The 13,574-nt window shown below is 38.4% G+C and overlaps 1 protein-coding gene across 12 annotated transcripts in view; it reads right to left on the bottom strand.

The window, feature by feature from the left end:
• The window catches only part of LOC101739343 (ephexin-1), a 146,210-nt gene that overhangs the window by 11,747 nt on the left and 120,889 nt on the right, over positions 1-13,574 (bottom strand). For all 12 annotated transcript variants that reach the window (XM_038013343.2, XM_062670734.1, XM_062670733.1 and 9 more), the window contains 4 exons: positions 5,726-5,870; positions 2,642-2,819; positions 1,988-2,170; positions 1,285-1,489 (listed from right to left, as the gene is read on the bottom strand). In XM_038013343.2, coding sequence (XP_037869271.1) covers positions 1,285-1,489; positions 1,988-2,170; positions 2,642-2,819; positions 5,726-5,870 — 711 coding nt within the window. The remainder of the gene's footprint in view (positions 1-1,284; positions 1,490-1,987; positions 2,171-2,641; positions 2,820-5,725; positions 5,871-13,574) is intronic.

The raw sequence follows: 13,574 nt of genomic DNA, 5'->3' as shown, positions 1-13,574 counted from the left end.
GCAACACGCAATTTTAAGATTCATGCATAACGTGCTTTTGTGTATACATATTATAGAATATCAATATTTTACAACTTTCATTTGGATCATGTGGTATGTCTATTTTAATTTATTAATAATTTATAATTTTATTTTACTTTTATTTATTTTTCAATGCGACTACTGTCAAACAGACAGTGGCAGCTTGACTTTGACATTAAACAATAACCATAGACTAAGATCTCTATGGGTTTGATGCTAGCTTGATCAAATTTTCCTCGAACTGATGACGTCATGGTGACGCAATACTCGACTCTACCTCACTCTGATAGAGTTGAGGAATATTGTAATGGTCGACTAAAAATACCAAACTCGAGTAAGTTTTGGAGGAATGCTTGAGGCGTCCTCGGCTGAGTTAGAGTTTTTTTATTGCTTAGATTGATGGACGAGCTCACAGCCCACCTGATGTTAAGTGGTTACTGGAGCCCATAGACATCTAGAACGTAAATGCGCCACCCACCTCGAGATATAAGTTCTAAGGTCTCTCAGTATAGTTACAACGGCTACCCCACCCTTCGAACCGAAACGCATTACTGCTTCACGGCGGAAATAGGCGGGGTGGTGGTACCTACCCGTGCGGACTCCCAAGAGGTCCTACCACCAGTGATTACGCAAATTATAATTTTGCGGGTTTGGTTTTTATTACACGATGTTATTCCTTCACCGTGGAAGTCAATCGTGAACATTTGTTGAGTACGTATTTCATTGGAAAAACTGGTACCCGCCTACGGGATTCGAACACCGGTGCATCGCTTCATACGAATGCACCGGACGTCTTATCCTTTAGGCCACGACGACTTCTAAAGTGGAGGAATATTTCAGGAAATGTCTAAGGATATGGGTTTAAGTGTCTTAAGCAGAGTTTTTTTCTTCAATGTTTTCGTGACCTTATTGCACTAGTAGGAAATAAAATAAGAATTCTAACTAATTCCTAAATTAATCATAGTGTTCATAGTTTTTTTTTTGTCGATATTTTAGTGACAATATTCGTGAGACGGACACGACAAAATGATTGGGACTTAATGTTATTAATCGTTATTAAATCGTTATTAAAAGTCGTTATTAAAGATCGTTATTAAAAGAAACATATTACAAACTTACTGGTGGTAGGAACTCTTGTGAGTCCGTACGGGTAGGTAATGCATTTCGATTTGAAGAGCGGACAGCCGTTGTAGCTATACTGAGACCTTAGAACTCATATCTCAAGGTAGGTGGCACATTTACCACTTAACTCATTTTCAATACCTCTTAAGGGCCGTAGCGAAAGCCGGTCTCTCCCGAAGCCTCTGCAGCGCTTTGACCATCAGCGTCTGGTTCTCGCAGTACTTGACGTAGACCTGGAAATGCTCCTCGGCGTGGTGCCGCACTATGTCGCAGATCCCTTGCAGCAGAATGTTCTCTTGCCAGCACTTTTCCAATTCATTCATGAGCAACTGCGAGCATTTCCGTACTGCGATGGATAGAAAAAAAAATTCTATATTTATGAGATAAAGTAACAAAAATCCCTGTCTAAGTTTTGTCTCATACTGGTAGCGTCATTTCTAATTCAACAGAAAGGGACAAAATACAGTGTAACTATTACAAGGTGTTTTTGTATAAAATAAAATACCGATTTCTTTCACCATTAGCTAGCACTGGTAGCGTAGATTAATATTATTAATACGTTTTTCACCTTAAACACAGATTCATGCTAATTTCAAAATTCCGGAACAAATATCACAATAAATATGAAGTTCCGGTATTTTGGAGGCATATCCATATTATCCGCTACGTTTGACGTCAACGACCTTAAATTAATCTACCTACTCCGACCTCTAGTAATAACTCATTTTCACTATGCTTAGCGAGTAAATGATTTCTTTCTATTTTGAAATGTTTTTCAAATTAATGAATAATGAACTTTTATTCATAGTCGAGTCCAAATATCCAAAGTTGTTTTTTGTCTCACCTGGCAGTATGGTGGAGAAGAGTATCTCCCAGTCGTCCCGTGGTAGGATGTGTGGGTCCCTGAACGCTGGATGAGCCACGAACTGAGATTCCAACACGTTCAGAGAGTTCAGGTACGAAGCTTCAGAGGTGAGCAGCTCGAATTTCGCCTCTTGCAGGCGTTTCTGTGCCGGCGCCAGTGAGCCTGCGGGGAGCGTACCTTCACATCGATTCCCAAGACTTCACGAACCACTTGGTTTGTTTTTTTGCCTACCTAATCGTTGGTGGCCTAAGGGGCTGAATCTACTACCGGATCGGAATCTCGATCCACTGAGAAGATCCGGCGAGAAACTCAGCGGGTTGTGTCTATGGGCTAGTTCGCACGTCAAACTCTTCATCGGAGTCGACGAGTTGGACGAGGACGGTGACCGGTGCTTGAGGAGCCTAGAGTGGATCCGGGGATCCGACAAGACATGTTTTGGGTGACGGCGGCTTTGCTTTGCCCCGTCGCCTGGGTCCACGATAAGAGAGTTCTCGTGCAGCGTTGCTTTTTCAAAGTAAGCCATTTGATGTTAACTAGTGGCAAGGCGCGTTTTAAACTCGCAACGGTACCATCATTCTGCCTGAAGGTTGGGACAGCTGTTGTTATTATTATTATTATTATAAGTATACTGACTGAGCACAGCGGAGTTGAGGACCTCCGGGACCTCGCACCACAGCGTGCGCGCCGGCCCGCGCGGCGACACCAGCGCCATGGCGGACGGCCGCGCCGGCTCGGGGGGCGGGGCCTGCGCGCCCGGCACGCCCGCCTCGTACCCGTCGGAGTCCGAGTCGCCGGTCTCCCGGTAGATCGACTGGGACAACAAATTATCATCATTGGTTATTTTATTTATAACTTTACATACTAGACAGTATAAAGGCGGACTTAATGCCATAGGCGTTCTCTGAGAATCTACCTTAGGGGGGTGCAGAGATAAACCTTGGTAGGTGTAGTGTTATAGTGATATTAGGTACTTAAACATATTATATAACATACATAATATTTATAGATACAAATACTCGTACTTATTATTCAATTTAATGATACGGTGTACCTGAATTACCTTGGTAATGTGAGGAGGGGGATTGCTAAAAATTTTTTCCTACCTATCTGATAGCCTTGAGAGGTTATTTCAGCTTAACCCTAACGTGTAAGTGAGCTCACGGGGCTCAAACCGGAGTGTTGCTAACACTGACCCTAACAAGGGGCAGTGCTTCGCAGAATCTACCACCGGATCGGAAACGCGACCCACTGAGAAGATCCAGTGAGAAACACAGTGGGCTGTGTCTGTGGGTTAATTTACTCGGACGGTGACGGTGATTGCTAAAAGAATTCGATGGACTGTATGAAAAATGAATTAAGGGTGTGCAGAGTAGACATGATGCATGAGAGGCCTGAATGGAAAAAGAGGACATGCCGACGACATGTCGGGATGTGCAAGTGTGGGATAAGCAAGGAAAAGAAAAAAACTGCGCAAGAATTTTTAGGTATCTTCTTTTACAGCGTTTCATACTTATTTTTAATGATTACTTTTAGTTAATCTATACCTTCTTGGCTTTAACCTCATTACAACAACAATAACAATAAATCTGGACATTGTCAATACCAGGAGACAAACCGATCATCGAGTTCAGTTCAGAGAATTAGAACATCACTCGTCTCATAGAGCGGTGTGGCGTTCGTTGTTTGACAACAAATCTGGACATTGTCAATAACAGGAGTCGAGCCTATCGTTGAGTTCAGTTCAGAGAATTAGAATATCACTCGTCTCACAGAGCGGTGTGGCGTTCGTTGTTTGACAATAAATCTGGACATTGTCAATACCAGGAGACAAGCCGATCATCGAGTTCAGTTCAGAGAATTAGAATATCACTCGTCTCACAGAACGGCGTTCGTTGTCTGAGCGTGCGCACCGCGGCGAAGGACGCGAAAATTACACTAATTAACGTGAATTGAAACTAAACTTGTTAATTGGCTATTGACTGTGTGTTCACTTGTTATTTGCAGTCTTTATAGGTGTTTTTTTTAATTCCCTACATGAGTGAATGAGATCACCACCACTATCACGGATCACCGGCTGATAAGGGTTTACTAGCTTGAAACATGATGTCAAAATCTAAAATTTATTTTGTGTATGCTAGCTCACATCCCAACAATTTCCCTTGAAAATAATTAAATAAGAAAATTCACTGGTCGTTTAATTCGTCCTTTTTGAAGTGAAACTTCCTTATCGGCGTTGGAAAAAAATTTACCGTCACATTTTTCGGTTACGCGTCACATTTTTCCGTTACGCGCCATCTTTTAATTAACGGCTGTATGTTCTGAAGTATGGATGCGCATTTGAGAAACCGACCTCATGTCTCAAGGTGGGTCACGGAATACATTTTGTAATTGCAATAATCCCAGGTAACCCACTTAATATCACGTGGACCGTGCTATTATTGTTATTACGTAAAATAATAGGAAGAAAAGTACCAGGGTATTATGATATCAAAGAGATGTATTATTATAACTTTACTCTGACGTACAGCCTTCTTTATTAATTAACGGCTGTATGTTCTGAAGTATGGATTCCGATTTGAGAAATTGACCTCATGTCTCCAGGTGGATTACGGAAATCATTTTGTAATTCCAATAATCTCAGGGAGCCCACTTAATAATATCACGTGGACCGTGCTATTTATTACTGTTATTACGTAAAATAATAGGAAGAAAAGTACCAGGGTATTATGATAGCAAAGAGATTTATTAATAATTAACGGCGGTATGTTCTGAAGCATGGTTTCGGATTTGAGAAATCGACCTCATGTCTCAAGGTGGGTCAAACTTCACGAACCTCAGGAACCCCATTTAACACCACGTGGACCGTGCTATTATTATTAATTTATAGGAAGAAAAGTACCAGGGTATTATGATATCAAAGAGATGTATTATTAAAATGCTGTAATAATCTTAGTAGCAAAAAGGTAAAGTGAAATAATTGTATTATTTGTATTCATGTCTATGATAATAAAATCCTTTTGTTTAAACTTTATCTAATTTAACTTTATTTAACCAATTTCTAGAAAGTTGCATGTAGATCATTTTTCGAAAAATAAGGCCATAAACAAGTTTCACTTCTTACGTGTGTACACTAGTACACGCACACATTTTTTATTTTTCCTACTTATTCTAGTAACCTCGAGGGGTTGTTAGATTCGCATAACAAGTAGGTGAGCTCACGGGTCTCTAACCCGAGGGAGTTGCTAACACTAGCCCTAGCAAGAGCAGTGTTTCGCAGAATCTACCACCGGATCGGAAACGCGACCCGTTGAGAAGAACCGGCGAGAAACTCAGCGGGCTGTGTCTGTGGATTAATTTACTCGTCGAGCCCTTCGACGCAAGCGACGTGTTCGACGAGAACGATGACCGGTGCTTGAGGTATCTAACAGAACCGTTATTTAGTGTGGATTTTGTGGAGGGTGGCGCTAGTTGTGGAGAGTATTAAGCGGTAGGCAGCAGCTTGGCTCTGCCCCTGGCATTGCTGAAGTCCATGGGCGACGGTAACCACTCACCATCAGGTGGGCCGTACGCTCGTCTGCCTAAAAGGGCAATAAAAAAATAAAAATAATAATGGATCGGGAGGATCCGTAATGAGGTGTTTTGGGCGACGTCGACAAGGCTACCAGTGAATAAGTAGGGAAAATAAATGTTCGTAAATCGTTTCTGAGTAACATTTACCTCGACTTTGGCTGCGTTATAGAACTGGTAGAGCGGCTCGTGCGTGAACAGCGACCGGGGGAGCGGCGAGGCGGGGTGCGACCCTGAAGACGCGCCGGAGGATGTCGAGAGGTTCCCGGCTTGGTACAGACCAGCTTCCGCGTACCTGCAGACGAAACAGCATTCTTATGAACGTTTTTAAAGCGTGCGTTGAATTTGAGCTATGATTAAAAATATTATTTTAGTTTAATCTCATTTTTATTTATTAATCTATATATTAATACGTGAAGCAAAAACATAAGATTACATTCTCACAACAAACATAACATACATCTAGACTATGCCTATACAGAATAATTTAAGTACAAATACATACATTATAACCAATTGATTTATTTTGTTGCATGGTAAACTAAATAACTTCATTTATCTCCATAAATTTGTTTATTAAAATATTTTTCTGCAGCAAAAGACATTAGTGTCTTTTTAAACCAACTTAAAATACGATGAAAATTACTTGTCACCACGGGAATCTATATATTAATACGTGAAGGAAAAACTTTGTACACCTTTTTTACGATAGTTGCGCGGACGGAGACGTATAAAATTTCCCACACTTACAGAGAATATAGAGAAGTAGTGCAGATTGTAATATTTTTTTAATTATGCATAAAAAATACCTACATTAAATCAATTAAAAAAACATTACACACACTACCATAAATTAAAAATAAATTAAAATACCTAGAAGACGAAACCGTAAAAGCGTTTTTAATCTTATGTTTATTTTCCAAAGATTATTATTACCTACATAGCTACTATTTCGTAGCGCTATTACACACAGGAAATGACTTAAGAACACCAGTTTGAAATTTAGAATTGTCATTGCTACTCTTATATCTCTTATACGCTGGCACACGAGTCGAACATGAGTTGATACCAATAAATTTCATAAATAGCTACCCGTTAACACAAGCCCGTTGGTTTGTAAGTTCAATGTGTGAGTAAACCTATTAAATGAGAGGCATGCAAGTTGGTTTGCAGATTGATTAACCAGAAGATACCTTAATAAAAATGTGTATATATAAATTTTACATTATTATTTAGTATTTAACTTTAACCACAATAAATGAGGTGCTGTTGACCTCAGTAGTAATCCGAATAATCTTTTTAAGCGTCAACAAAATTTTAAGCAGTCAAACCGGAATTATGTAATATCTATCTATAATCTGTCGTCCTCTGACATCTAGCGTCGTTGTTTCGTACCAGATTTTGCAATACTATGTAGTTCAGAGGCCTGATTAAAAATATTTTTACGGAAATCTAACTAGTTCTTGTACATTTCATTCTCAACAACTATCCGTATTGGCTTGAGAGAGTAATTTGGTAAAGCATGAAAGTTATTTTTTTTATTGGCCTTTTAGGCAGACGAGTATACGGCCCACTTGATGGTGAGTGGTTACCGTCTCTCATGGACGTCAGCAATGCCAGGGGCAGAGTTAAGCCGCTGCCTTCTAATACTCTCCACAAGCCTCGTTTGAAGAGGGAAGATTTGAATTCTAATCCGTGAAAACCCAAGATTGTAATATTCTTGGCTTCTCGACCAAGTCGTTAAGAAGTTATCGTTTCAAAACTTTCGCTATTCATAAGGAAATTAGTCGACAAAATTTAGCGGGATGGTAAACCATTATCTAATCAGTTGAAGAATCCGGAAGATTACGTGCAATATCTCGGAATATCATCGACGGTTTCCTGTTTGTATCAATAAAAAATATTTGTTTATTAATTTGCGTTAATAATTTAATAGTATACATATTTAATAATAATATTTTTATAATTTTGAAAACTCCCGTACGACACTATCATGTATTTGACACACACACATATGTATGTATATACTCTATGTTTATTGTCAAACTTTTGATAACAAAAAATTGATAACAAAAAAAATTGAAATTCAACTAAAAAATGAAAAATAAGTACAGTCAAAACCGTTTACTGCGACATCGTTTAATACAACATTCTGGTTATAATAACCAAGAGCAAAGGTCCCGGCTGAATGCCATATGACCGCCTTATTAAAAACATTGCTTTAAACGACATTGGTAATAACGACATACCTCATAAAACGACCACATTTAACTAATATTTCGGAGAATTAGATCTGTTAGAACGACCGGCTAAGCTGTATTGTAAACAATTTGAATAGGTATCCACATTTGACTTCAATGGCTTTTAAAATCAGGAAAGAAAACAATAGGATTTAGTTTAGTGTAGGGTCTTTTCTAATTCTTAGAAACAAAACACGTGCATGCGGTAATCAAAGCCCGCTTCTTCATATCTCTTCAGTTAGTTTGTTACTTATCTATACACAAGACGCACCAAAACTTTGTGGAGTTATTCGTGAAACTTTCAAAATGTCGCAAAGAAAAATAAAACAAATTAATATTGAAGAAAAATCACGTATTATATAAAAATATTTTTCCAATAATTCCCTATCGATTTGTTTGTACTTGCACGATACACTTTAGCATCACCGGTTGTTACGACTATCGGTTTTTACGACTGAATATGAGCAGTCCCTTCGATGTCGTTATAACAGATTTTGACTGTAATAGTTTAAAAAAGCGTGAGGTGCATGGTATTAGTTATAAATATTTTATGAACAGATATGAGTAGAAGGGTTATTTTGATAATATTCTGAAAAGCACCCCACGCTTTTTTACAATAAAATAATTTTTTCTTACTCTATTTTTAATTCAAATTTACTAAAATTTATTTTCTATTATTTTAGTTGGATATTCTATAAAAGCGTATTTTGTTAGTTTTTTTAAACTATTATTTATTTTTCATTTTTTAGTTGAATTTAATTTTTTTTAATATTTTTTTAAATATCGAATTGTCATCGGACCTTAACAAGTATACTAAATTTCGAGTTAATCCGACGTTTTGAAGGGGGTCAAAATCATGTTCAAAGATTCCGTTACAAACATACATACATACGTCTGAAGCTAATAAAAGCGTATTAATGATTGATTTCCACAGACAAATATAACGGCCATCGAGACATTAACGAGTTACCGAAAGGCTCCCTTTCGAATTTAAATTTATGGGGTCAAGTATGATCACAGCAGCTGCGGTACACGCGAGCCGTTGCGACAATTTGATTTCGCTTTTTTTTTCAGTCTTATTTAAAAACACTATTCACGTACCCGATTACAGAACACAAAATCACAATGACACACACAAAACTTATCGAACACAGAGAGTATTCAAACTAAAAAGACAGGTGTCTGTACGTAAAGTCGCACTTCACACAACGCCCAGATAAGTACGATGAGCGTATTCTGCACAATCGATAACGCAATTCAAAATAGGACACGAAAAATAAACTTCAAATTGTAAGGAATTGAATGGTGTTTTAAGTGAGAGAGTTTGAGTGCAACCGCCGACCCGACCAACGGTCGTCTGACCACGCACATAATAGCAGAATTAAGTTAGGGCTTGGCTCGAGTTGGAAGCGAGTAGCGACACACCCGAGACGCTTCGTAATTCGCTCTACACAATGTCCGTATTATGTGGTCTCCCGTTGTGGCTGTCATTTTAGTATTTCCTTCGGTTTTCGCGTATCGTAGACGCAATTTTTTTTTTTTTATTGCTTAGATGAGTGGTCGAGCTCACAGCCTACCTGGGGTTAAGTGGTTACTGGAGCCCATAGACATCTACAACGTAAATGCGCCACTCACCTTGAGATATAAGACCTAAGGTCTCAAGTATAGTTACAACAGCTGCCCCACCCTTCAAACCAAAACGAATTTCCGGCAGAAATAGGCAGGGCGGTGGTACCTACCCGCGTGGACTGACAAGTGGTTCTACCACCAGTAGGACTTACTTTTACGTTTTTTATTGTCATAATAATATTATTATTTCCGAAATTTCGTATACTTTTTCATGTTTACAGTTTTCTACTTCGTGATCACTTACGGACGACTGACTTTTAGTTTTATAATTACGCTTTAATTAACAACGCTATCCTGATTAGTTTTTGACACCTTTTAGAGGTTTAAGAGGAGACACGTTGCAGTGGAATTGAGAATAAAAATTGCTTTGTTGTTTACGAAATATAAATTTAATATCTTGTTAATAATTTGTTTTTTATTTATTTAGATTTTGCGGTTCAATGAACTCTGAAACGCACTGTTTGCGAGACCCCAGTTGCTTTATACGGATGTGTTTAATTTAATACCAAGGGATCGCGAATGTACGAAACATTCCACGTGACTTCACATCGTAAAGTACAAAACATTATCGTTGGAAAACAAGAGTCTATTCACAGCCGTATCTTAGGTTAAAAAGTTTTAATAATTGAATATCATAGCGTCTTTGAATGAGTTCATGGCGTCACTGGCTTCATGGCTTGCACCGAACCCCGGAGGTACAGAAACTGGATGGTGAGTCATCGTTACGGATAATAGCGATGTGATGCGTCCGCGGGCTGAGTAACGTTCGTCGCGATATCAAGGGAATGAATAAAATGCATAACAACATACTTGACATACTTGTCAAAAGGGAAATATAATAGGCGGGAAAGAAGGTCGCCTTGTTGTTTGTCTGGCGTGAGACCCACATTGACGGAGACCTCAGTGTGCTTAGTGCGAGTTTTTTAACGTTCTCGATAACGTAAAAGTTAGCCCAATTTTTTATGCAGTTGGAACAGCGCCCCTAGCGGCAAACGTAGGCAAACGATCCCATTCCGTACAAATATGAGTTAACTTTTACGCTATCGAGAACGTTAAAAAACTCGCTCTGAGCACACTGGTGTCCGAAAACGCTCCGCTAATGTATATTTACTGTTTTTTTAATAGCAAAGGTAGAACCCAAACTCGTGCGGCTCATATCTAGTGGTTACATCAGTAACTATAGATATCTTTATGTATACTTTATGTAACTATAGATATCTTTTTTTATGTACAATAGACACATTACATATTTTAAAACTATGAAAAGACTCAGTTGCCATTATTGTGTTCTGAAGACCGCGATCTTGAAATAGGGCTTTAAAAAGACCTTAAAGAAATATTTCACACGCAATAACCAAAAAAAAATAATACAATTGAGAAAAGACCCTTTTAATATTTTAGTTTTAAAACGATTGGAGACCACAAACAAATAAACATGAAGTACGTCACACATCACATCATAAATTCGTCGTAATAAAATGACACATAACGAGCGTACCGAGTTATTCCCGATGTAGAGTTTATCAGTGGAAATGTTATTCATTGAAAAAACCTATATTACTATACAAAATAAGACACGCTCTTTTAAGAAATATTTTTAAACAATTTTAACTATACTGAGACCTTAGAACTTATATCTCAAAGTGGGTGGCGCATTTACATTGTAGATGTTTATGGGCTCCAGTAACCACTTAACACCAGGTGGGCTGTGAGCTCGTCCACCCATCTAAGCAATAAAAAAAAATATTTAACAACAAAAAACCAAACGTACACATATGTGCCAATGTACCGGAAGAGGTTACGCTGAAACCGTTTCGCGGGTCAGCTTGAGCCGGTGCATTCGACACGGTCGAGCGGCTGGCCCCGGCGACGGTAACAGTACCGCGGGCCTGTTGCCAACCCGACCGGAATCGCAGACGTTGCGCAAGCGAGTCGTTTGTCGCCGGCACGCGAGTCGTGTACCGTATAATCGATTTTGTTTTTAGCCGACTTCAAAAAAGGAGGAGGTTCTCAATTTATTGGTGGTAGGACCTCTTGTTAGTCCGCACGGGTAGGTACCACCACCCTGCCTATTTTTGCCGTGAAACAGTAATGCGTTTCGGTTTCAAGGGGGGGCAGCCGTTGTAATCATACTTGAGATCTTAAAACTTATGCCTCAAGGTGTGTGGCGAATTTACGTTGTGGATGTCTATGGGCTCCAGTAACCACTTAACACCAGGCGGGCTGTGAGGTCGTCCACCCATCTAAGCAATAAAAAAAAATTCGACTGTATGTTTGTTACCTCATAACTTTTGACTGAGTGAATCGATTTTGATGATTCTGTTTTTTATTTATTAGAAAGCTGACGCTTTCCGTGTGGTCCGATTTCAATTTAGTCCAGTTCTGATAATTGTATCCATGAGAAAACCATATAAGTCTTAAATTTGCATTAAGTACGTGCGCGACAAATAGATGAATAACTCAATAACTCAGTATCACGCCAACCGATTATGATGATTATTATTTTTAGTGTATATTAATTTGTTTTGGAATATTATTATTTTTTCTATTTCAAGTCGGTTTTTGTTAAAGCATGTCTATTAACAATTATTCACGGGCTGTTCGCTGGTAGTCTAAGAGGCAATTCCAGCTACGCTATGACGGGTAGATGCGCTCACGGGCTCAACCTGAGAGAATTTGCTAACACTAGCCCTAGCAAGAGCAGTGCTTCACAGAATCTACAGGCGGATTGGAATCGCGACCCACTGAGAAGATCCGGCGAGATTGTCTTATGTTTTTAAAGCACGACTTCAATCCACTCTCGTCTAATTGAGATTGAGTCTAAATATCGTGTTATTTTTAACTAGCTTTTGTCTGCGACTGAAATACTTACTTTGGCATAACGCTAAATTTTACCCCCCATTTCATTTACGTAGAAAGTGAAAATATTTTTGAATTATAGAATGTTATGGAGCTATTTAAAGCCCTATTTTGAAACATTCTTTATTGGTGCTCCACTTGTATTGGTTTTACCGTGATGTTATATCCTTCTTCCTTAGTCCAGCATATAGCCTTCCTCAATAAATGGGCTATCTAACACTAAAAGAATTTCAAGAGGAAATCAAATCGGACCACTAGTTCCTGAGATTAGCGCGTTCAAAAAAACAAACTCTTCAGCTTTATAATATTAAGAATAGATTATTTTCTTCAATAATTCCACGATTCTCGAACTTTACTAAGCATCTCTTCGCTACCACGCGCGATATGCCACGTATTTAAAAGTAGCGATTAAAAAATACTAGTGGTCCCGCAGTAGTCGAAATTCGACTATAATTAATTGGAATTGTAAGTTTGTACACTATTATGATTGTATTTCATACTTCTATAATCACAAATTTCGCCAAGGCTACACTATAAAAAAATATTAATAAAGACAAACAATATTTAATCTATTCTCAATTTGACCACAGACGTCAAGAACAAAAGTTTGACAATAAATAGTATGCATGCGTGTGTGCGTCAAATACATGGTATGTAGTGTGTGTAATGTTTTCTTAATTGATTTAATGTATCTTTTATGCATTATTTAAAAAAAATATTAGCATTGTGCACTTCTTCTCTATATTCTCTAGAAGTGTGGAAAATTTCATACTCCTCCGTCCGCGCAATTTTCGTAAAAAGGGATACAAAGTTTTTGCTTCACGTATTAATATATAGATTATCGTTTTCATTTTATATAGATTTTAATCTCGTTTATCCTAAGTCAGCATATCATTGCAAAATACATTGAGATGATATTTTAATGTATGCAAACTCTCAATGTTTTTTAAAAGGAGCCTTACTGAGTGCGCAACTAGCACGACGGAGATAATCTGATGCATCCAAAGCTCAAGGCTCCCACGCCTCTGCTTCTATTTGATGATGTAACAAGCTGTTATTGTTACAACCATTTGTTCTTAATGGTTAATTGGTCGATGATTTATCATCATATTTTATTTATTACATAGATAAACGACCTCACGACTAATCTGGTGTTAAGAGGTTACCTGGGCCCATAGACACCGGACCGTGAATAGCGCCATTCGCCTTGTGACATGAGGGCGAACCCTCAACTGTATATCAACCTCAACTGTTAGTACTAGTTTAACGAT

This window comes from Bombyx mori, chromosome 10, assembly GCF_030269925.1.
Source record: "Bombyx mori chromosome 10, ASM3026992v2".
Classification (NCBI taxonomy): domain Eukaryota; kingdom Metazoa; phylum Arthropoda; class Insecta; order Lepidoptera; family Bombycidae; genus Bombyx; species Bombyx mori.
This window is presented reverse-complemented; position numbering and strand designations above follow the sequence as displayed.